The sequence below is a fragment of the Aquarana catesbeiana genome, linkage group LG03 (assembly GCF_042186555.1).
Source record: "Aquarana catesbeiana isolate 2022-GZ linkage group LG03, ASM4218655v1, whole genome shotgun sequence".
Lineage (NCBI taxonomy): Eukaryota > Metazoa > Chordata > Amphibia > Anura > Ranidae > Aquarana > Aquarana catesbeiana.
The window spans coordinates 725,785,065-725,808,743 of record NC_133326.1 but is presented as its reverse complement, the minus strand read 5'-3'; the positions used below and the strand labels follow the sequence as shown (position 1 = coordinate 725,808,743).

Genomic DNA, 23,679 nt, shown 5'->3' with positions numbered 1-23,679 from the left:
ATAGAATGAATTTGAATAAAAAAGATTAGAAAAGAAAATATTAGAATATAATAGAAAAGAATAGAATAAAAAAAATAGAAAAAATATTAAAAAGAACAGAATAAAATAGAAATTTTGAGTAGAATCAATTTTAATAGAAAAGATTATAATAGAAAAGATAAGAGTAGAGTAAAAAATAATAGAATAGAAAATAGTAGATTAAAATAGAAAAAATATAATATATATTCATCTTCCAAAATTCAAATTTCTAATAGAACAATTTAGAATATGAATAGAAAAGAATAGAATAGAATAGAAAATAATAGAATAATTAATAAGAGAATAGAATAGAAAAACAATAGAAAAGAACAGAATAATATAGAAAGAATATTAAATATAACCATCTTCCGAAATTCAATTTTTGAATTGAATGAATTCAAATTTGAATAGGAAAGATTAGAATAGAATAGAATAGAAAAGAATAGAGTAGAAAATAAAAGAATAGAAAAACAATAGAAAAGAATAGCATAAAATAAGCAGAATATAATATCTAACCATCTTCAGGTATTCCAATGTTGAATAGAATGAATTAGAATAAAAAAGAATAGAATAGAAAATAATAGAATAGAATAGAAAAACATTAGAAAAAAATAGAAAAAAACAGAATAAAATATTAAATATAACTATCTTCCAAAATTCTAATTTTGAATAGAATGAATTCAAATTTGAATAGAAAAGATTAGAATAGGAATAGAATAGAAAATAATTGAATAGGAATAGAATAGAAAATAATTGAATAGAAAATAATATAATGGAAAATAATAGAAATAATATAAAACCATCTTCTGAAATTCAAATTTTGAATATAATGAATTAGAATAGAAAATATTAGAGTAGAAAAGATTGAAACAGAATAGAAAAACAATAGAAAAAAATTGAAAAAAGACAGAATAGATTATTTAAATATAACTATCTTTCAAAATTCAAATTTTGAATAGAATGAATTTGAATAGAAAAGATTAGAATAGAATAGAAAAGAATAGAATCGAAAATAATATAATGGAAAAACAACTAAAACAATTTAAAAAATGGAATAAAATAGAAAGAATATAACATATAACCATCTGTGCCCCATCAACATCTATCACAGTGTACCATTGTCCCATCAACATCTGTCACAGGATACCACCAGTGCCCCATGCACATCTGTCACAGTGCAGAATAGAATCCAAAACAATGGAATTCAAAATGATAAAAAAAAGGATAGAATAGAAAATAAGAGAATAAGATAGAAAATAATAGAATAGAAAAATAGAATAGAAAGGATATAACCATCTTCAGAAATTCTAATTTTGAATAGAATGAATTTAAATAGAAAAGATTAGACTATAATAGAAAATAATAGAACATAATAGAATAGAAAATAATAGAATAGAAAAACCATATCGAATAGAATACAACCATTATATTCTTTCTATTTTATTTTATTCTTTTGTATTGTTTTTCTATTCTATTCTCTCATTTTCTATTTTCTGTTATTTTCTATTCTAATCTTTTCTAATCTTTTCTATTCACATTCATTCTATCTGAAATTCAGATTTTGAAAGATGGTTATATTTTATATTCTTTCTATTGTAATCTATTTTTTTCTTTTCTATTCTATTATACTTTTTTCTATTCTAATCTTTTCTATTCAAATTCCTTCTATTTGAAATTCAAATTTCGGAAGATGGTAATATGGTATATTCTTTTTATTTTCATCTATTCTTTTCTTTTTTTTTTTCTACTGTATTCTTTTCCATTCTATTCTCTTATTTTCTATTCTATTATTTTCTATCATATTCTAATCTTTTCAATTCTAATATTTTCTGTTCGAATTTGTTTTATTTGAAATTTGAATTTTGGAAGATGGCTATATATTCTATTCATTCCATTTTAATTCTTTTCTTTTCTATTGTTTTTCTATTGTATTCTTTTCTATTGTATTCTCTTCTATTCCATGTACTTTGTTTCTATTTTTTTTTCTTTTATATTCTAATATTATCTAATATAATCCTTTCTATTCAAATTCATTCTATTCAAAATTCAAATTTCGGAGGATGGTTATATTCTTTCTATTGTATTCTATGTTTTTCTATTGAATTATTTTCTATTCTCATATTTTCTATTCTATTATTTTCTACTCTATTGTAATCTTTTCTATTCAAATTCATTCTATTTGAATTTCGAATTTTGGAAGATGTTTCTATATTATATTCTTTTTATTTTAATCGATTATTTTCTATTGTATTATTTGCTTATCTATTCTATTTTAATCTTTTCTTTTCTATTTTAATCCTGTCCTATTTTAATCCTGTTCTATTTTAATCTGTTCTATTTTAATCTGTTCTATTTTAATCTGTTCTATTTTAATCTGTTCTATTCAAAATTAGAAATTTGGACGATGGTTATTTAATATATTCTTTTTATTTTAATCTATTCTTTTTCATTGTTTTTCTGTTGTATTTTTTTCTTCTCTATTCTGTTCTATTTTTTTATAACCTAACCCTGCTTTAAACTTCTCCACAACTTTATCCCTGACCTGTCTGGTGTGTTCCTTGGCCTTCATGATGCTGTTTGTTCACTAAGGTTCTCTAACAAACCTGAGGGCTTCACAGAACAGCTGTATTTATACTGAGATTAAATAACACACAGGTGGACTCTATTTATGAATTTGGTGACTTCCGAAGGAAATTGGTTCAACTTTTAGATTTTAGTTAGGGGTATCAGAGTAAAGGGGGCTGAATACAAATGCACGCCACACTTTTCACATATTTATTTGTATCATTTTCCTTCCACTTCACAATTATGTGCCACTTTGTGTTGGTCTATCAGATAAAATCCCAATAAAATACATTTAAGTCTTTGGTTGTAACATGACAAAATGTGGGAAATTTCAAGGGGTATGAATACATTTTCAAGGCACTGTATATGCACTCACTTATGCTGGCCATACACTATACGAAAAATCGGCCGAAAAATCGTATAGACACTTCGTTCGTTTTTCGGCAAGTTAATGGGCACAAATCGATAATCGTTTGTGACGTTTTTGTGGGAAAAAAACGAACGGGAAGTTTGGAAAATTTCTGCCGAACGTACGATAAATTGCAAGGTTAATGTGTTTCCCGTCCAAACTGTCTGCACTAGGTATATGTAAAAAAACGAACAAAAAATTATTTATTCATGTCCACTGAACAATTTATCGGTCATTATATGATGGCACGATCGTTTGCGGTCACGGTCGAACGTTCGTTTTTCGAAAATGGGTTCGGACGATTTTCTGTATAGTGTATGGCCAGCATTAGACTTAAATACTACTCACAACATAACAAAGCAGGGAAAATTTTAGCGGCCAGATTGAAAGCCCGCAAAGCCAAATCCAGAATTCCCTACGTTTTCCACCCCTTTTACTAAACAGAGACTCCGTCACCCCCAAGACATTGCAGACGCTTTTTCGGACTATTATTTGGCTCTGTACAACTTACAGGGTGACACCTAGACTCCACACTCCTCTGAACAAGACATAGGCTTATTCTTAAGCAAAATATGCCTTCCAAACCTCTCAGACTCACAATTGACGTTCCTCAACTCCCTGTTTACTATGGATGAAATCACTAAAACCATAGGCACTTTGCCTGTTGATAAATCACCTGGCCCAGATGGCTTTACTAATAAGCATTTTAAAACATTCAAAACTAGAGGTCATTTTTGATAATTCAGCATCGGCCGATTATTATCCAAATTAGGCCTATATCAAACACCGTGCCCACAAGTGTTCCTCTCTTCTCCACACTCCGTTGGCAGAGCAGTGCGGCACTTGATGCTTGCCAGAGCCGATGAGCGTTTGAAACTGACACCTAACTGAATGCAGAGAGAGAAAGAGAGAAGAGCAGTCAAAATTGAGCGTTGATGTTGGGGTGGGCGTGACCCTGCAGCTATCAAGCACCAGCAAATGGAATGGGAGCTGGGCGGGCTGCACGTGTATGTGGTCCCGCTCCCTTTCTTAAGCAGCCCAATCATTGACAGGTGTTTGATAGCTGCTGGGTCCCACCCACCCCAACATCACTGCTGAATTTTGACAGCTCCTCTCTCTGCATTCAGTTAAATGTCAGTTTCACACAGTTATGCCCCGTACACACGGTCGGACTTTGTTTGGACATTCCGACAACAAAATCCTAGGATTTTTTCCGACGGATGTTGGCTCAAACTTGTCTTGCATACACACGGTCACACAAAGTTGTCGGAAAATCCGATCGTTCTAAACACGGTGACGTAAAACACGTACGTCGGGACTATAAACGGGGCAGTGGCCAATAGCTTTCATCTCTTTATTTATTCTGAGCATGCGTGGCACTTAGTCCGTCGGATTTGTGTACACACGATCGGAATTTCCGACAACGGATTTTGTTGTCAGAAAATTTTATATCCTGCTCTCAAACTTTGTGTGTCGGAAAATGTCCGATGGAGCCCACACACGGTCAGAATTTCCGACAACACGCTCCGATCGGGGCATTACACTATTGGCTCAGTGTGAAACCTGCCAGTGTTAACCAGTGCCATCTGCCAGTGCCAACCAGTGTAATCTGCCAGTGTCAATCAGTGCCACCTGCCAGTGCCATCTGCCAGTGTCACCTGCCAGTGCCAATCAGTGCCTGCCAGTGCCACCTGCCAGTGCCAATCAGTGCCTGCCAGTGCCACCTGCCAGTGCCAATCAGTGCCAACCACTGCCACCTGCCAATGCCAATCAGTGCCACTTGCCAGTGCCACCGCCAATCAGTGCTATCTGCCAGTGTCAATCAGTGCCACATGCAAGTGCCATCTGTACTGAGGACATCAAGTGAGTGGTAGAGTGACAGGAGCAAGAAGGGGGGGAGTGGAGTGGAAGAGTTTAAAAAAAATGGCCAAAAAGCGGCATCATATCTCGGCCATTGGCGGCCCCGATTTCTAAATATCGGCATCTGCCAGGGAAAAAAACCTTATCAGTCAACCTCTATTCAACTATCTTAACCCCCTACTTCCTGAGAATGTTTTAAGATGCTTTATCCTCTGCATCCCTACCAACAGAAATGCTATGGGCACACATAGCTACCCTCCCTAAACTGGGCAAATCACCTGACTCCCCGGTAATTTTCGCTCAATCTCCTTAAGCCATACATGGGTAGAATTTCTAAAGAATTCTCTTTCGAAAATCTTATCCAAGAATTTTTGTTCGTATTTCGCACCATTATTTGGCTGCATCAACAGCCGATTTTCGTGCGGCCATCGAATTTGAGTAATCGGACATGTTGGAAATTTTTAGAAAAATTAACGATTTTCTAATCAATGATGGGAGAATCATGCGAGAAATGTAATCAAAAAAGAAAAGCGCATGTGCAAGAAAATAAATTTCCTGGAAAGAAAAGAAGATTCTCAGCTATGAAAATTCTTTTCTGTATCAACAGGAGGTGAAATTGAAGGCTTGGTTGGTCGGTCAATCAATGGTGGTATCATTGGATCACAAAATGCATGAAATTTCAGATTTTCAAAAGAAAATTCTTTCGAAATTCGACAATGTATAGCCAGCCTTACTCAATGCCGACATCGAAATATATGCTAAATTGCTTGCTAGATGCTTATCTAATTACTGTATAAATGCCATCCTTGATCAAGCCTGACCAAACCGGACTCATGAGCAGCAGACAGGCATCAGACTCCACCAGAAGGATTTTTAATTCGATTCACTATGCTTCTCTCTAGTGTTGCAGAGAAGGTGTTTGACAGAGTACATTGGCGTTACATGTCGATAGTCCTAGAGAAATTTGGACTCCGAGGGTCCATCTTATCAGCAATTTTAGTGCTGTACTCCAACCCGTCAGCCCAAGTGTTCACTTCCGGTCTGTTTTCTGAACCAGTGGAACTTTCAGGGTCCAAGCAGTCACACTTGCAACTGGGCTTTTCTGTTCTGCCATTGTGGGGGGGGGGGCAAGACTGGGCATCTCCCCCTGCACCTCTGGCTTTCAGTTTAATATGCAGTGGGAGGTGGCGATCGGCAGCTCTATGCTGCCCGTGGGATCTCCCAGGGCTTGTAGTTCTCTTCCCGAGTGTATACAGAAGAGAGGGGAGGGGAGCCTCTGACCCAGACATGTATCAGTTTCACTCTTCAGCGTACAAGTGAGTCGCTCAGCTTGTACACTGCTGATAGCTACCCAGGTCAGAGGCCCCTCCCCTCTCCACTGTATACACTTGGGAGGAGAACCACAAGCCCCAGGAAGATTGTGTGGTCCACAGGCACCATAGAGCTGCCGATCGTCCCCTCCCAACTCCCCCTGTGCTGGGGGTTGGAGGTACACAGACAGCGGAGACCAGCCAGATACACAGGGAACCTCTGGAAGGGGGGGCTGTCTAAGGACCCTAATGTAAGGGGGGCCCTCTGGGGACTCTGATGTAAGAGGGTCTCTCTGGGGACTCTGATGTAATGAGGGGGCTCTCTGGGAACCCTGATGTAAGGGGGGCTCTCGGGGACCCTGATGTAAGGGGTGGGCTCTCCGGGGACCCTATTGTAAGGGGAGGCTTACAACACATATACATACTACACACACACACACACACACACACACACACACACACACACACACGTATATTGTATACATGTGTATGCCCGCCCAAGCGTATGACTTTCTTAACTTGCTACACTGCTATGGGCTCTAGCCCAAGATCTTTTGTAGACCTAGCAATGCCCCTGGTGGGGGCCCTTCATAGTTTCTTGTAATGGGGCCCTGAAGATTCTAGTTACGCCTCTGTTCTAAACTCTTCTCTATCACTAGCTGTGATGCCCCCTACAGTATCTCCCTCTATCTTTAACCTTGTGATAGAGCCTCTGGCAGAAGCTATCCACATATCTCAGGCTTCCGGCTTCAGGGTACATCCCATACGGTGAGCTTTTTTGCAGGATGATGTTATTCTATCCCTAAGAAATCCATTCATATGACTTCCCTTTGTTCACCAGGTACTGACCACGTTTAGCAGTTTGTCCTATTACAAAGTACATTTTACAAAATGTATAAGAGAATACCATCCAAGCTTAAGGAAATGCACTCACATTTATTCAGTTAAACACAAGCAATATGACAAAACAGAGTAACAGGGTATCATACCATCCAGATCGAGTAATGATACACGCCGCCTGGCTCCCCCTTTACGCGTGGTCATTAACCACTTCAGCCCCGGAAGGATTTACCCGCTTCCTGACTAGGCGATTTTTTGCGATGTGGCACTGCGTCGCTTTAACTGACAATTGCGCGGTTGTGCGACGTTGTACCCAAACAAAATTTATGTCCTTTTTTTCCCACAAATAGAGCTTTCTTTTAGTGATATTTTATCACCTCTGCATTTTTAATTTTTTTGCACTATAAACAAAAAAAAGCGACAATTTTGAAAAAAAAAACACAATAGTTTTTACTTTTTGCTATATTAAATATCCCAAAAATAAAATGAAAAATGTCTTCATCAGTTTAGGCCAATTTGTATTATTCTACATATTTTTGGTAAAAAAAAAATTGCAATAAGCGTATATTGATTGGTTTGCGCAACAGTTATAGCACCTACAAAATAGGGGATAGATTTATGGCATTTTTTTTTTCTACTAGTAATGGAGGTGATCAGCAATTTTTAGCAGGACTGCGACATTGCGGTGGACAGATCTGACACTTTTTTGGGACCTTTAACATTTATACAGCGATCAGAGCTAAAAATGGTATAAGAAAAAAGGTTTTGGATTATGGACTTTTTAGGCATAACACATTCTTTATAAGAAATTGGTATTTATTACAAATTTAAAATCAAGACAGTTACATAGCCACAGCTGTCTTTGCTATCTGTGTGGTGCGGTTGCCAAGAGGAAACTCTGCCAGAACGTAGTGCTTAAGGGACCAGTGTTTATGGGACAATAGGCATGGATACAATGGGAGGATTCCTTACATTGAACAAGCCAGCATTTTAATAGCAGTCCTGTCTACCTTCTTTTACCTTAAAGACCACTCTCTAATTGCTGACAGTGGCATAGAATTACCCTATTAAACCTATACAGTTCCTGAAGTGTTACCCGCCTCTGATTTGTTGTGAATTTCTACCATCATTGAGGATATTACTCTCTTCTTTTTCTCTTTTTTACCTATGATTAAATAATTTGCCATAGTTCCTGAAGAAGCGTTTCCTTACGCGTAACATGTAGAGCAGAGTTGAGCATTGTGTGACACGCTACCTCATCAAGCCCCATCATTCCAAGAGTGATCAGTCCGGCCCTTTGGGGGTCTGACCCTATTGTTTATAGGTGGTGTGCTTTTCATGCTCATAGGCTATTTTAAGTGAATTAAATATATGAAAAATCTATGTAACTATCTTGATTTTAAATTTTGTAATAAATACCAATTTCTTATAAAGAATGTGTTATGCCTAAAAAGTCCATCATCCAAAACCTTTTTTCTTATACTCTAAATATCGGGACGTAGCAAAATAATTTTAACTTAGTACCGTATCCACAATACCACTCTGTGGAGATGCGGTGAGGAAAATAATATTTTTTTAACAGAGCTAAAAATAGCCACTGATTACTGTATAAATGTCACTGGCAGGAAAGGGGTTAACACTAGGGGGCAATCAAGGGGTTAACTGTGTTCCCTTGGAGGTGTTTCTAACTGTGGGAGGAGTGTACTGGCTGGGAGTACAAAGAGATCGATGTTCCTGATCACTAGAAACAGCAGATCTCTCTATACTCCCCTGTCAGAACGGGGAGCTGTTTGTTTACATACACAGATCCCCATTCTGGCTCTATATGGAGTGATTGCGGGTGGCCCCTATACCTCTTAAAGCGTCTGATGTTCACCTACGTGTCAGGCCCTGTGCGCCACTTTGAACTTCAGGTGGCCAGACCATTTTTTTTACTGCTTGCATTGCACTGTTTTGCAATTCCCCCAACCAATCATTTTCTGTAAGCACCGGACTGGTAGAATAAAAAGAAGGTTCTACTAATTTTGTAGGTCACATGACAGTTGCGCAAATGTTTATCAAACTGATATCGACTACAGATATACAGAAATATGTCTCTTGCAGCACTGGGGTGCCAGACTTACTGCAAGTAATAGCAACTGGTCTCTTGTAGCCCTGGGGTTCTGGACTCACTTTGAGTAACAGTAACTGGTTTCTTTTAGCAGTGGGATTTTGTATATATTTTAAGTGGGACTCCATACACAAAAGAGAGACTTTTCCCTAAAAATCTATACCACGTCCTGTATCAGAGCATGGCCAGAAAAGGGGGATCCCCCCAGAAAAGCATCTGTCCCCATGTTGATTAGGACAAGGGCCTCTTCCTCACAACCCTGGACAGTGTTTGCCCCCTTTAATAATAAGGAACCCCTAGATACTACTCCACCATGTGAATGAATATGGGGTATATAGTACCTTTACTTATTCACAAAAAAAGATGTCACCTAGAAATAAAGACATCCAAATGTTTGACAAGTCCTTTAAAAAAAATAATCCTCCAAAAAGATACCCCATTGTAAATCACATTGCCCTCCACCCACCGACTCACCAAAAAAAAAAAAAGACCCCTGCACATCACCAATCTCAACATTACACATAGCCAAATGGTAGCTCAGAACTTGTAGATCACTAGTATAGAGATGGTGAAACCCCCTAAGTGATTACTAATATGGATATTCACTATAAGGTCTTTTGTCTGTATTATACAGTGGGGGTCCTCCCTTTGTTTTATATGTAGAACTTAATAAAAGTTGTACATTTTATACAAACATTGGGATCCTTGGGGTGCCTATAAAGTTCATGAATTTTTGTTTCTAGTTGATATTTTAGTTAAAGTGATATGGCACCTTTACCCCTATTTTCTATGACATTGGATCTGTATGGTGCCACCCAGTAGGGATCCACTCTTAAGTTTCACTGATGGCAGATTACAATAACACAGAGGGGAGAACTCCTGCATCCACCTTGATTGTGCGGATGGGAAAATCTGTTCAATTTTTTCAATCAGTCCGCTGACTGATCAAAAAATACACTGATCCATATATGGCCAATAGGGATGAGCTTCGAGTTTGAGTCGCACTCATGTTCGACTCGAACATCGGCTGTTCTCCAGTTCGCCGAACAGTAAACAATTTGGGGTGTTCGCGGCAAATTCGAAAGCCGCGGAACACCCTTTAAAAGTCTATGGGAGAAATCAAAAGTGCTAATTTTAAAGGGTTATATGCATGGTATTGTCATAAAAAGTGTTTGGGGACCTGGGTCCTGCCCCAGGGGACATGGATGCAAAAAAAAGTTTTAAAAATGGCCGTTTTTCCGAGACCAGTGATTTTAATAATGACATTTCAAAGGAAAAAAGTAATTTAAAACTACTCGCGGCTATTAATGAATTGCCGGTCCGACAATACACATAACAGCTCATTGATAAAAACGGCATGGGAATTCCCCACAGGGGAACCCCGAACCAAAAAAAAAAAGACGTGGGGGGTCCCCCTAAATTCCATACCAGGCCCTTCAGGTCTGGTATGGATATTAAGGGGAACCCCGGCCAAAATTAAAAAAAAAAAAAAAAATGGCGTGGGGTCCCCCTCAAAATCTATACCGGACCCTAATCCGAGCATGCAACCTGGCAGGCCGCAGGAAAAGAGGGGGGACAAGAGAGCACCCCCCCTGAACCATACTAGGCCACATGCCCTCAACATTGGGAGGGTGCTTTGGGGTAGCCCCCCAAAACACCCTGTCCCCATGTTGATGGGGACAAGGGCCTCATCCCCACATCCCTTGCCCGGTGGTTGTTGGGGTCTGCGGGCTTATCGGAATCTGGAAGCCCCCTTTAACAAGGGGACCCCCAGATACCGGCCCTCCCCCCTGTGTGAAATGGTAAAGGAGTACCCCTACCATTTCACAAAAAAACTCAAAAATGTTAAAAATGACAAGAGACAGTTTTTGACAATTCCTTTATTTAAATGCTTCTTCTTTCTTCTATCTTTTGTCTTCTTTCTTCTATCTTCCTTTGGTTTCTTCCTCCATCTTCTTCTTCTGGTTCGTCAGGTTCGTCAGAGGGGGGCGGGGTCACCGGGTGGCCCCGCCCTTCATTATTTAAGAACCGTCAGAAGAGGAGAAGCGTCACACAGCGGGAGCCTCCCACCCAATCATGGATCCGGAGCGGCCCAAGAAAAGAAGATGAAGAGAAGAAGGCGCCGCTGAGGAAGATGCCTGATGAGAACACCGGAGGAAGAACCAGAACAACCAGAAGAACTAGAAGAAGAAGAAGATGGAGGAAGAAACCAAAGGAAGATAGAAGATAGAAGAAAGAAGATAGAAGAAGCATTTAAATAAATGAATTGTCAAAAACTGTCTCTTGTCATTTTTAACATTTTTGACAGTTTTTTTGTGAAATGGTAGGGGTACTTTTGTACCCCCTTACCATTTCACACAGGGGAGAGGGCCAGGATCTGGGGGTCCCCTTGTTAAAGGGGGCTTCCAGATTCCGATAAGCCCCCCACCCGCAGACCCTCACAACCACCGGGCAAGGGTTGTGGGGATGAGGCCCTTGTCCCCATCAACATGGGGACAAGGTGTTTTGGCGGGCTACCCCAAAACATCCTCCCAATGTTGAGGGCATGTGGCCTGGTACGGCTCAGGAGGGGGGGGCGCTCTCTCAAACCCCCCCTCTTTTCCTGCGGCCTGCCAGGTTGCGTGCTCGGATAAGGGTCTGGTATGGATTTTTGGGGGTACCCCACGCCATTTTTTAAAAAAAATTGGCGCGGGGTTCCCCTTAATATCCATACCAGACCTGAAGGGCCTTAATTTAGGGGGACCCCCACATTTTTTTTTTTTTTTTTATTTTGGTTCTGGGTTCCCATGTGGGGAATTCCCATGCCGTTTTTATCAATTAACTGTTATGTGTATTGTCGGACCGGCAATTCATTAATAGCCGCAAGTATTTTTAAATGACTTTTTTTCCTTTGAAATGTCATTTTGCTGTCAGACTGTTCTAAACATGGGAAACATGCACCCCTTTACAGGAATACTATAGACACCCCCCAAATACAAAATTTAAAGGAATATTACACTTTTATTGTTTCACTTTAAGCATTATTAAAATCACTGCTCCCGAAAAAACAGCCGTTTTTAAAACTTTTTTTGCATTGATCCATGTCCCCTGGGGCAGGACCCAGGTCCCCAAACCCTTTTTAGGACAATACCATGCAAATTAGCCTTTAAAATGAGCACTTTTGATTTCGAACATTCGAGTCCCATAGACTTCAATGGGGTTCAACGTTCGTGTGTTCGGCTCATCCCTAATGGCCAGCCTTGGAGAGGGGGAAACACATGAAAAGAGGACAGATGATGGAAGATTTTACTGGATAGAAGATACTCAGAGCTACAAGGAAGGGTGAGGGACGGGAACAATCAAAGACATCACATTTCCCCATCACTGCAGGATCACAAAGAATCTCTTACCCTAAACTCTTAATTTTACTCTTTGGATTAATCAACCAGGAAAGATTAGCAGGCTCCGTTTTATCCTTTGAAGAGGAGGACTCCTTGATTTCATCTCTCGCTTTACTTTTTCTTAGATGGAATTTACCATAACATCTCTGAAATGTGCATTTTTCAAACCTACAAGAAAATAATGACATAACAATTACCACCAAGAATATACAGTATTACCTCTGACAAAAGGAAGAACAATGTAACAATCAACATTTTAGGTGGATGTGAGATTCAACATATCATGTTATATACCATCACGGCCACACAGGGCAGCCTGACACCAGTCTCCCTTGCACAGACTCCAGGCTCATCTTGCTCCCCACCACAGCCGGCTTTCTTCTCCATTAAGGACAACCACCCAGCTCCCAGCTTGATACAGTCCACTGCAGACTGTTATCCTCTCTCTCCCCCCTCACCCACTTGTGAGTTCCATTTTCTTTTGGGGTACTTTACTTAATAAATTGTGATACACTATGCCGGTTTGGTGTTTTCTTCCCTTCCCTTCCTATTTTACAGATTGTGGATTTCCAGCCCACATATGAAAGCAGCCTATACCTCCAGGAATAAGTATCTTTCAATACTTCTTTTTAACCTGGTATATGACATTTTATCACTATAGGATGGGCACAGTGTCAGTGCTATAGTGTTTTTTGATCGTGTCTCATTTTTTCTACCTTACCCAAAGTACAGGATATGGGTGAGTAACCACAATTTAGGGCTGAGAAAGGCACAAGCTTTCAGGGCTCTGACAAGTTTGGTACATGTAGAACATTTCTAAATATCAGTTACACTGCATGCAGGTTCCTGCTTATTACAGCCTATGAGGTTCTGAATCATTGGTGATTTTTTCTGAATTCAGTTAGGAAATAATCAGGAAGACTTACTGAACTGTCTGACACCGGTGTAGTAAAGGAGATACATTTCTCTGGCACTCGGGATCCACTGTGAGATGCTGAAAACATAGATTCTGAAAACTTTCACTCTTCAAAGTCTTCAAGCAATAGCTCAGCTGCTTAGAACAATTACTTTCTCCCCACAAGAAATATGACAGAGAGCCCTCCACTACTAAATCTGAATGCTGAGACAATCTTAATCTTATGAAGTCCTCATCCTGGGTCTCATACAGACAGAGAATAGCATGAATAGGGAAACTCCCATCATATACCTTCATGGCCCATTCTTTTATTTCGGATTTCACTGGGAGGGAAATGTTTATGCCTGTGCTCTCTGAGAATGTCTTTACCTCCTTTTCATTTAGGAGACCAAACAGGAATTGCACAGCTAGTGCTAAATGAGGGTATTTTGAATTTATAACTGTGAGCGATTCCTCTGTACAGATCCGTGGGAGGTATTTTACTTCTTTCACTCCAGAAGTCCTTTCCTCTTTTCCAGGAATGTCATGCAGCCCATAACACAGAGCAGCAAGGAACTCCTGTACACTCAGGTGGATGAAGCTGTAGCAGGTCTGGGTGCGGACGTCCCAATGAAAGATGTTCTCATTCATAAATACAGACTCCACCTCAGACAGAGAAAGTCCATGTCTATCTAGATCTTTTTTCTCAAATAAGATTTGTTGGTCCAAAACTCCCTGATTGGCCAGAGCACACAGCTTCTTCAGACAGGTGTGTAAGTCCACATCCACAGGTGGGTATTTTTTTGTATGATGGTTTAATAAAACTTCCAGGTAGAGAAGGTATATTGAAGTCAGTGTTTTACATCGAATTAAACCCAAATCTTTTTTTATTTCTTGTTTCATTACAGTGCAAACAATCCAGCATGTGACGGGGACGGCACACATGGTGTACAGAACTTCATTGGCTTTTATTATACTGAGAACCTTGTCTGCATCTTCTTTATTTCCAAAGAATTTATGGACATATTCCTCTCGATCGTCACTTGTAAATCCCTGGATTTCCACATTGCGAGAATCATCGATGAATGTGTTAAGTTTCTTTAGGGCCATTGACCTTGTGGTGATGATCAGAGAAGATTGTTTGAGAACCTGTTTCCTGAACAATCTTTGGAGAATTATTTCCTTGTGGTTTTTATTTAAAAGGTCCCGACAAACCTCAGATTTCTCTTCCTGAGTCCACCTTAATTCATCAAACCCATCAACTATAAAGAGAAGTTTTCCATGACTTGAAGGATCCTCCAGAACAGACAACAGGTCATCTGAACTCTCTATTCTGCAGGCTCTGGATAAAAGTTCCACAAGACTTATGTTTTCAGTGATGGTGTTGATTTCTCTACAGCTCAGATAAAACACAAAGTCAAACTTGTCTTGGTAGAGATCCCCAGAGGCCCAGTCCAGCATGATCATCTTGGAGGTCATTGTTTTTCCAATCCCAGCAGGTCCTTCTAACACCACAATCTTTGGAATGAAACCATCTTTCTCAGGGTCAAAGAGGGCCTGGATTGTGGTTGGGGAGTGTTCATCATTAGAAGCTGTTTTCCCCATGATCTGTACATGTCTTCTGCCCGAACTCCTTATTTCTTGTTCTTTGTCCTTTTTATTCTGGAGTCCCCCCTTTCTCATTAATGTTTTGGTGAATCTTTTCTTTAGATTAATTGCCTCCCCCATACGGGAATTATAGTCTTTAATCCTCAGGAACATCTCTTTCGCAGACTCTTTGCATATTTTTCTGAAGTCTTAATTAGAAAAAGAAAACTATTTTATTCTTCTTGCACCCATAAAAAAATAATTTAAACAGTATTGAAATATTGGGTGTACTCAGAAACTGGTGCAGCTGTGCATGGTAGCCAATCAGTTTCTAACTGCAGCATGTTCATTTAGTCTTTGACAATTGTAGCTGAGTGACTGTCTCCTGGAATCCCCCTTCCCTGCTCAACTCCCCCCATTGACAGTACCAGAGTTGCTCTACAATCTGCAGCGCTGGCTTAGTGTGTGCCTGCCCAACCTGCACTTTCTTGCTCCTGCTTTCCCCCTCCCTTCTGCAACCACTGCTAGGACTAATTGGCAGCAGGGGAGGATACCAGAACATCCAAAAATGCACACTGTGACATTTAGTTTGCCTGGGGGGAACTGCTGCACTGTGTGAGACATTAAAAAGATTACACTTCCCACTGGACTAGGGGATTCAGGAGGAGTGGAGAAGAGGTTTTTACTTTTTTGCCCAGGAAAGTTTGGGGCTTTTGCACCCAGGTCTAGAATAAAAAGGAGGACCTCTGCACGTATGCTTAGTACCCATGGGGGAAAGTGGTCTGGACAGAGGTGTACTAGATCCTGTGATGGAGAGTGAGAACATCTGTTACAATGCACAGTGCCAGCCACATCAGCAGCACCTGCACCATTGTCACAGAGTAGCTGGAGCTTTCATTCACTATTTGCTTACACTACTGTACAGCGGCTCCTTCATGAGTAGTACTACACAATAAAACCTGGAATCAGATACAGAGTCACACCTGATTTTACACCATGCTGTTTTAGTAAATCAGCCACAGTGCAATGTAGCTATAAGCACTCCAAGAAATACAGGAATATTGTGGAAGACATTTTCACACAGAAGACTCACTAAAACAGACCTAAATATTTAGCCAAAGAACACAAAATTTTATTTCAAATGTGGATGACCCACTAACCTGATGATCTGTTGTCATGTGTAATCTTCTGTTTAGCTAAAAAAATAGAAAAAACATTTAATTACTGCAGGTTATGTGTAGAAAAATATATTGCTTAGAAAATCTGATAATATTTAGTCCTAACAATCCTCTGAAGTTTCTGGTATTCCAGTCAACCCTTTGGAGATTGGAGCCTCTCTGTCTCCTATTTCTGACTACAAGTGATAGGTAGCGTTTCCGGCTGTCCGGTGACATCTCATATTGCAATAACATGTCAACATGTTGGGGGGGACCAGAACTTCCACAATTTTCCTTGCTGGCTTTTAACATGTATTCTGGGCATAGTCTAAGATCCGGAGACTTCTTTATTAAAGAGGTTTATGTGTATTCACAGAACACAAGGCTCAGAACATTGAACAACACTCATGAGGGTCTCCTATAAATACAGCCATAGATGAGGAGGCTCTGTGAGATTGTGTCAGGAAGGTCTTGCCAGTATGCAGAATGGCATATCAGGACTAGGGATGAGCTTCGCCGAACAGCGAACAATTTGGGGTGTTCGCGGCAAATTTGAAAGCCGCGGAACACCCTTAAAAGTCTATGGGAGAAATCAAAAGTGCTCATTTTAAAGGCTTATATGCATGGTATTGTCATAAAAAATGTTTGAGGACCTGGGTCCTGCCCCTGGGGACATGGATCAATGCAAAAAAAGTTTTAAAAACCGCTGTTTTTTCGGGAGCAGTGATTTTAATAATGCTTAAAGTGAAACAATAAAAGTGTAATATTCCTTTAAATTTTGTACCTGGGGGGTGTCTATAGTATGCCTGTAAAGGGGCGCATGTTTCCCATGTTTAGAACAGTCTGACAGCAAAATGACATTTCAAAGGAAAAAAAGTAATTTAAAACTACTCGCGGCTATTAATGAATTGCCGGTCTGACAATACACATAAAAGTTCATTGATAAAAACGGCATGGGAATTCCCCACAGGGGAACCCCAAACCAAAGTTAAAAAAAAAAATGACGTGGGGGTCCCCCTAAATTCCATACCAGGCCCTTCAGGTCTGGTATGGATATTAAGGGGAACCCCGTCCAAAATAAAAAAAATGGCGTGGGGTCACCCTCAAAATCTATACCAGACCCTTATTCGAGCGCGCAACCTGGCAGGCCGCAGGAAAAGAGGGGGGATGAGAGAGCGCCCCCCCTCCTGAACCGTACCAGGCCACATGCCCTCAACATTAGGAGGGTGCTTTGGGTAGCCCCCCAAAACACCTTGTCCCCATGTTGATGGGGACAAGGGCCTCATCCCCACAACCCTTGCCCGGTGGTTGTGGGGGTCTGCGGGTGGGGGGCTTATCAGAATCTGGAAGCCCCCTTTAACAAGGGGACCCCCAGATCCCGGCCCTCCCCCCTGTGTGAAATGGTACCCCTACCATTTCACAAAAAAACTGTCAAAAATGTTAAAAATGACAAGAGACAGTTTGACAATTTATTTATTTAAATGCTTCTTTCTTCTTTCGTCTATCTTCTATCTTCCTTCGGTTTCTTACTCTATCTTCTTCTTCTTCTGGCATCTTCCTCCACGGTGCCTTCTTCTCTTCATCTTCTTTTCGGGCCGCTGAGCATCCATGGGAGGCTACCGCTGTGTGACGCTTCTCGTCTTCTGACGGTTCTTAAATAACGGAGGACGGGGCCACCCGGTGACCCCGCCCCCTCTGACGCACAGGGACTTGACGGGGACTTCCCTGTGGCATTCCCTGTGATGTCAGAGAGGGCGGGGTCACCCGTTATGTAACGGGTGACTTGGCTACAATCATGGAGAATAGTTACACTGCTTTCCTGATTCCCTGTTCCTGAAGTCTGTAACCTTTCCTTGACCCACAAATTTGTTACCAACTTTATTTTGTTCTGAAAACAACCTCCGTAAAGATTGCCTTAGGCCAGGGTTTTCCAGCTTAACCACTTCAGCCCTGGAGGATTTGGCTGCCCAATGACCAGGCCATTTTTTGTGTTGCTTTAACTGACAATTGCGTGGTCATGCAACGTGGCTCCTAAACAAAATTGACGTCCTTTTTTTCCCACAAATAGAGCTTTCTTTTGGTGGTATTTGATCACCTCTGCGGTTTTTATTTTTTGCGCTATAAACAAAAAAAGAGCGACAATTTTGAAGAAAAAGCAATATTTTTTACTTTTTGCTATAATAAATATCCCCAAAAAATATATAAAAAAAACAAATTTCTTTCTCAGTTTAGGCTGATATGTATTCTTCTACATATTTTTGTTAAAAAAAAAAAAAAAATTGCAATAAGCGTATATTGATTGGTTTGTGCAAAAGTTATAGTGTCTACAAAATAGGGAATAGATTTATGAAATTTTTATTAATTTTTTTTTTTTTACTAATAATGGCCGTGATCTGCGATTTTTATCATGACTGCGACATTATGGCGGACACATTGGACACTTTTGACACTATTTTGGGACCATTCACATTTATACAGTGATCAGTGCTATAAAAATGCACTAATTACTGTGTAAATGACACTGGCAGGGAAGGGGTTAACCACTGGGTGGGGGGGGGGGGGTAAGTGTGTCCTAGGGAGTGATTCTAACTGTGGGGGGGCTGGGTTACCAGTGACATGACATTGATCACTGCTCCCGATGACAGGGAGCAGTAGATCAGTGTCTTGTCACTAGGCAAAACAGGGAAATGCCTTGTTTACACAGGCATCTCCCTGTTCTGCAGCTCCGTGACACGATCACAGGACACTGGTGGACATCGAGTCCGCGAGTCTCACAGTCACAGAGCTCACGGCAGGGGCACCCGCGCACCCACATGGTGGCAAATTCAAAGGGTCGTACAGGTATGTCCCTTTGCGCAGCCGTGACATTCTGCCAACGTAAATAGTCGTGCGGCGGTCGGCAAGTGGTTATTGTCTGTGACAGACCCAACCGGGACTGTGGCTTTTGGGTAGCCTCTTGCCTACTGACTATGGGCCTTAGCATTTGAGGGAGCTATAAGCATTTAGTAATATGTTCTGTTATATAATGCAAGATGATTTTACTACATTTAACAGTCAAGAAAGCCATGATGGTCTCTGCTGAAGAAAAGACAAAAAGTGTCCTGAAGCTCTGCAAAAAAATTAAGAGTCATGTGAGATTGAATATAACTGTAATATGTAACAATCTGTGGCTGATAAAGGATCGAGCTCAGTGCAGCTGACACAACACTGGAACAATGTGAAACAAACACGGAAACTATGTGCAGCTCTCTATGAGTAGGATCCAAGCTGTAATAGTTATGAAAACAAGCAGTTCTAACCATTTGATGATGATGAAAAATGTTTATTCCATCATGGATATGATAAGCTTAAAATAAAGTTTAAAATGTAAGTTAAAATATGAAGCAGTAATGGAAACAATATAGCCAATGATATATGCAGATAATATCGGTGAATTAACGTTACCATAGGTGACCTCAGAATGGGAAGAGGGGTTAACAGACTTCCGGAGGGCTTGCTGGTGTTGCATGGGGGGTGCCAGTAGCCATGCTAGAAAGGATGGAGATCCGATCCCAAGGAAAGGAGCCCATAGACTACTTGCTGGTGGTGGTAATGCAGCCGGGTCCAAGGTGGATGGTGCAGCTGCGGGCAGGAGAGGAGGCCTTCAGTGTCTGGACCAGAGAGGGTGTGATAATGCCAGGATTTGGCCAGAAGCTTGGGCTCAGTGGATGGAGCCACCGGAAAGTAACACGTAATAATGGTCTCTGCTAACTTGAAACTCAGTGAGAAGATGGATGTGAAAAGAAAGCTGGTTAATGAGATTCGGACAGCCTCTTCTTCAATATTGGTGCAGAACTGTCAGGGTGAGCACTGACACCTAGGCTTGTCTAGGTGACTAGTTGTTAATCTACTGTTTAATTAGCTTACTGTTTATGTTTATGTTAGTTGTTCATTAGGTGTACCGACATTACTGTTTACAGTTTGCATTATTTAGGATAATGTGATCAAGCTCTTACCTGATTTTGTGTGGTATATGTTCTGTGTGAGTTTACAATAAACTGAGTTCCAGTTTGCACTTAAGCTAGTGTCGTCTAGTTCTTAGATGTAATTCTCAGCTATAATACTTCCAGAGTGGAGGAAGCTGTATTTTGATGGAAGCACCCAAGCTGGGTGCCAGGTGGTCTATCGTACTGTCCTTCAGACTTTGGGGGGCCAGACTGTGGCCTGTGTGGGTAGAAATTGTCCTGGAATCAGTGTTTGATACCAGAGGTAAGAAGAGTGCCAGATTTTTGGTATCAGTGGTAGGAATTATGTTGATGTCAGTGAGAGGAGAGGGACACGAATGTGAAAAATCAAAAGTGCTAATTTTAAAGGCTAATATGCAAGTTATTGCCATAAAAAGTGTTTGGGAACCCAGGTCCTGCCCCAGGGGACATGTATCAATGCAAAAAAAGTTTTAAAAACGGCCGTTTTTTCGGGAGCAGTGATTTTAACAATGCTTAAAGTGAAACAATAAAAATGAAATATTCCTTTAAATATCATGCCGGGGGTTGTCTATGGTATGCCTGTAAAGTGGCACATTTTTCCCATGTTTAGAACAGTCCCGCAGCAAAATGACATTTACAAAGGAAAAAAAGTCATTCAAAACTGCTAGCGTACCCAACTTCTCAATTGAAAAAACCACTTGCGCCCTTACCCCGTATCCGTTTTAACTCCTGACTTTACACACATGTAGATGGAAACGAGACCATAACACATAAAAGAAAACTTAATATTATGAAACGTTATCACACCTGGATTCCAAGACCTAAGAACTTCCCATTAGACGCTATCCAGATTGCCCACTATTAGGCTAGGAAATAGAAGATCTCATACCCTCAGGGCCGGTGCTACCACTAGGCAAACTAGGCAGCCGCCTAGGGCGCACTGCTGCCTAGGGCGCCCGGCCACTGGTGTTCCTTCTCTCTGGGCACTGGTAGGCTGTATTGATGAGCACTGGTAGGCTGCATTTGATGGGCGCTGGTGAGGCTGGATTTGATAGGTGCTGGTGAGGCTGCATTTGATGGGCGCATGATTAAAAAGGGGTATACATGGGCAGGGCAAAGGAGGTGGGGTCAGGGGTGAAGCCAAGGGGGGGCGGCAAAATTAGGTTTCGCCTAGGGTGTCAAAAATCCTTCCACCAGCCCTGCATACCCTACCTTTCTACACACTTATAAATGCTAAAATCCTCGACTCCTTAATGACCATATGCAATGAGATATGGAAAACTTTTCTAAGTAATATTGAATTAACACAAAATATATCATTAGGATACATGTATCAGATAATCTTAAAAATTTTGACTCTAATACATGGGTCCATATCCGACAATAAAGGGAAAACTTAACCTCCCATGTTTTCCAACCCTATTATATGTAAAAAAATTCTTACCGTACTATAACCATTCTAGGAATATTAATGGTTAGACTCGACACACAAGTGGAGAACCACACTTTCAATATAATTTGCTATGTATCCACAAAAATTGCTTTTTTTTTTATATACAGTCAGGTCCATAAATATTGGGACATCGACACAATTCTAATCTTTTTGGCGCTATACACCACCACAATGGATTTGAAATGAAACAAACAAGATGTGCTTTAACTGCAGAATTTCAGCTTTAATTTGAGGGTATTTACATCTAAATCAGGTGAACGGTGTAGGAATTACAACAGTTTATATATGTGCCTCCCACTTTTTAAGGGACCAAAAGTAATGGGACAATTGGCTGCTCAGCTGTTCCATGGCCAGGTGTGTGTTATTCCCTCATTACCCCATTTACAAGGAGCAGATAAAAGGTCTAGAGTTCATTTCAAGTGTGCTATTTGCATTTGGAATCTGTTGTTGTCAACTCTCAATATGAGATCCAAAGAGCTGTCACTATCAGTGAAGCAATTCATCATTAGGCTGGAAAAACAAAAAACAAACCCATCAGAGAGATAGAAAAAACATTAGGTGTGGCCAAATCAACTGTTTGGACCATCCTTTAAAAGAAAGAACGCATCGGTGAGCTCAGTAACACCAAAAGACCCGGAAGACCATGGAAAACAACTGTGGTGGATGACTGAAGAATTCTTTCCCTGGTGAAGAAAACACCCTTCACAACAGTTGGCCAGATCAAGAACACTCTCCAGGAGGTAGGTGTATGTGTGTCAAAGTCAACAATCCAGAGAAGACTTCCCCAGAGTGAATACAGAGGGTTCACCACAAGATGTAAATCATTGGTGAGCCTCAAAAACAGGAAGGCCAGATTAGAGTTTGCCAAACGACATCTAAAAAAGCCTTTACAGTTCTGGAACAACATCCTATGGACAGATGAAACCAAGATCAACTTGTACCAGAGTGATGGGAAGAGAAGAGTATGGAGAAGGAAAGGAACTGCTCATGATCCAAAGCATACCACCTCATCAGTGAAGCATGGTTGTGTTAGTGTCATGGCGTGGGCATGTATGGCTGCCAATGGAACTGGTTCTCTTGTATTTATTGATTATGTGACTGCTGACAAAAGCAGCAGGATGAATTTTGAAGTGTTTCGGGCAATATTATCTGCTCATATTCAGCAAAATGCTTCAGAACTCATTGGACGGCGCTTCACAGTGCAGCTGGACAATGACCCAAAGCATACTGTGAAAGCAACCAAAGAGTTTTTTAAGGAAAAGAAGTGGAATGTTATGCAATGGCCAAGTCAATCACCTGACCTGAATCCGATTGAGCATGCATTTCACTTGCTGAAGACAAATCTGAAGGGAAAATGCCCCAAGAACAAGCAGGAACTGAAGACAGTTGCAGTAGAGGCCTGGCAGAGCATCACCAGGGATGAAACCCAGCGTCTGGTGATGTCTATGCGTTCCAGACTTCAGGCTGTAAATGACTGCAAAGGATTTGCAACCAAATATTAAAAAGTGAAAGTTTGATGGATGATTGTTAATCTGTCCCATTACTTTTGGTCCCTTAAAAAGTGGGAGGCACATATACAAACTGTTGTAATTCCTACACCGTTCACTTGATTTGGATGTAAATACCCTCAAATTAAAGCTGCAAGTCTGCAGTTAAAGCACATCTTGTTTGTTTCATTTCAAATCCATTGTGGTGGTGTATAGAGCCAAAAAGATTAGAATTGTGTTGATGTCCCAATATTTATGGACCTGACTGTATCTCATCTAGTTTTGATTGTACCAAACATTTTATTTATGACATTATTTGCTGATTATTACTTATTGTAATTGCTGATTATACACTGTAACTTATGCCGCGTACACACGAGCAGACTTTACGGCAGACTTGGTCTGGCGGACTGGAGTCTGTCGGATAATTTGACCGTGTGTGGGCTCCAGCTGACTTTTTTCCCCAAAAGTTTAACGGACCTAGAAAGGAAACATGTTTCAAATCTGTCTGACGGACTCGAGTCCGGTCGAATAGTCCTCTCGTCTGTATGCTAGTCCGACGGACAAAAAACGACGCTAGGGCAGCTATTGGCTACTAACTTCCTTGTTTTAGTCCGGTTGAACGTCATCATGTACGAATCCG

At 40.5% G+C, this 23,679-nt stretch overlaps 1 protein-coding gene across 1 annotated transcript in view; it reads right to left on the bottom strand.

Annotated features, from left to right (window-relative positions):
- LOC141134383 (NACHT, LRR and PYD domains-containing protein 3-like) overlaps window positions 1-23,679 on the bottom strand; it is a 237,155-nt gene that overhangs the window by 135,433 nt on the left and 78,043 nt on the right. Inside the window, exons 3-5 of the mRNA XM_073623948.1 lie at window positions 16,135-16,170; window positions 13,419-15,183; window positions 12,502-12,660 (exon numbers count right to left, since the gene is read on the bottom strand). Coding sequence (XP_073480049.1) covers window positions 12,502-12,660; window positions 13,419-15,183; window positions 16,135-16,170 — 1,960 coding nt within the window. The remainder of the gene's footprint in view (window positions 1-12,501; window positions 12,661-13,418; window positions 15,184-16,134; window positions 16,171-23,679) is intronic.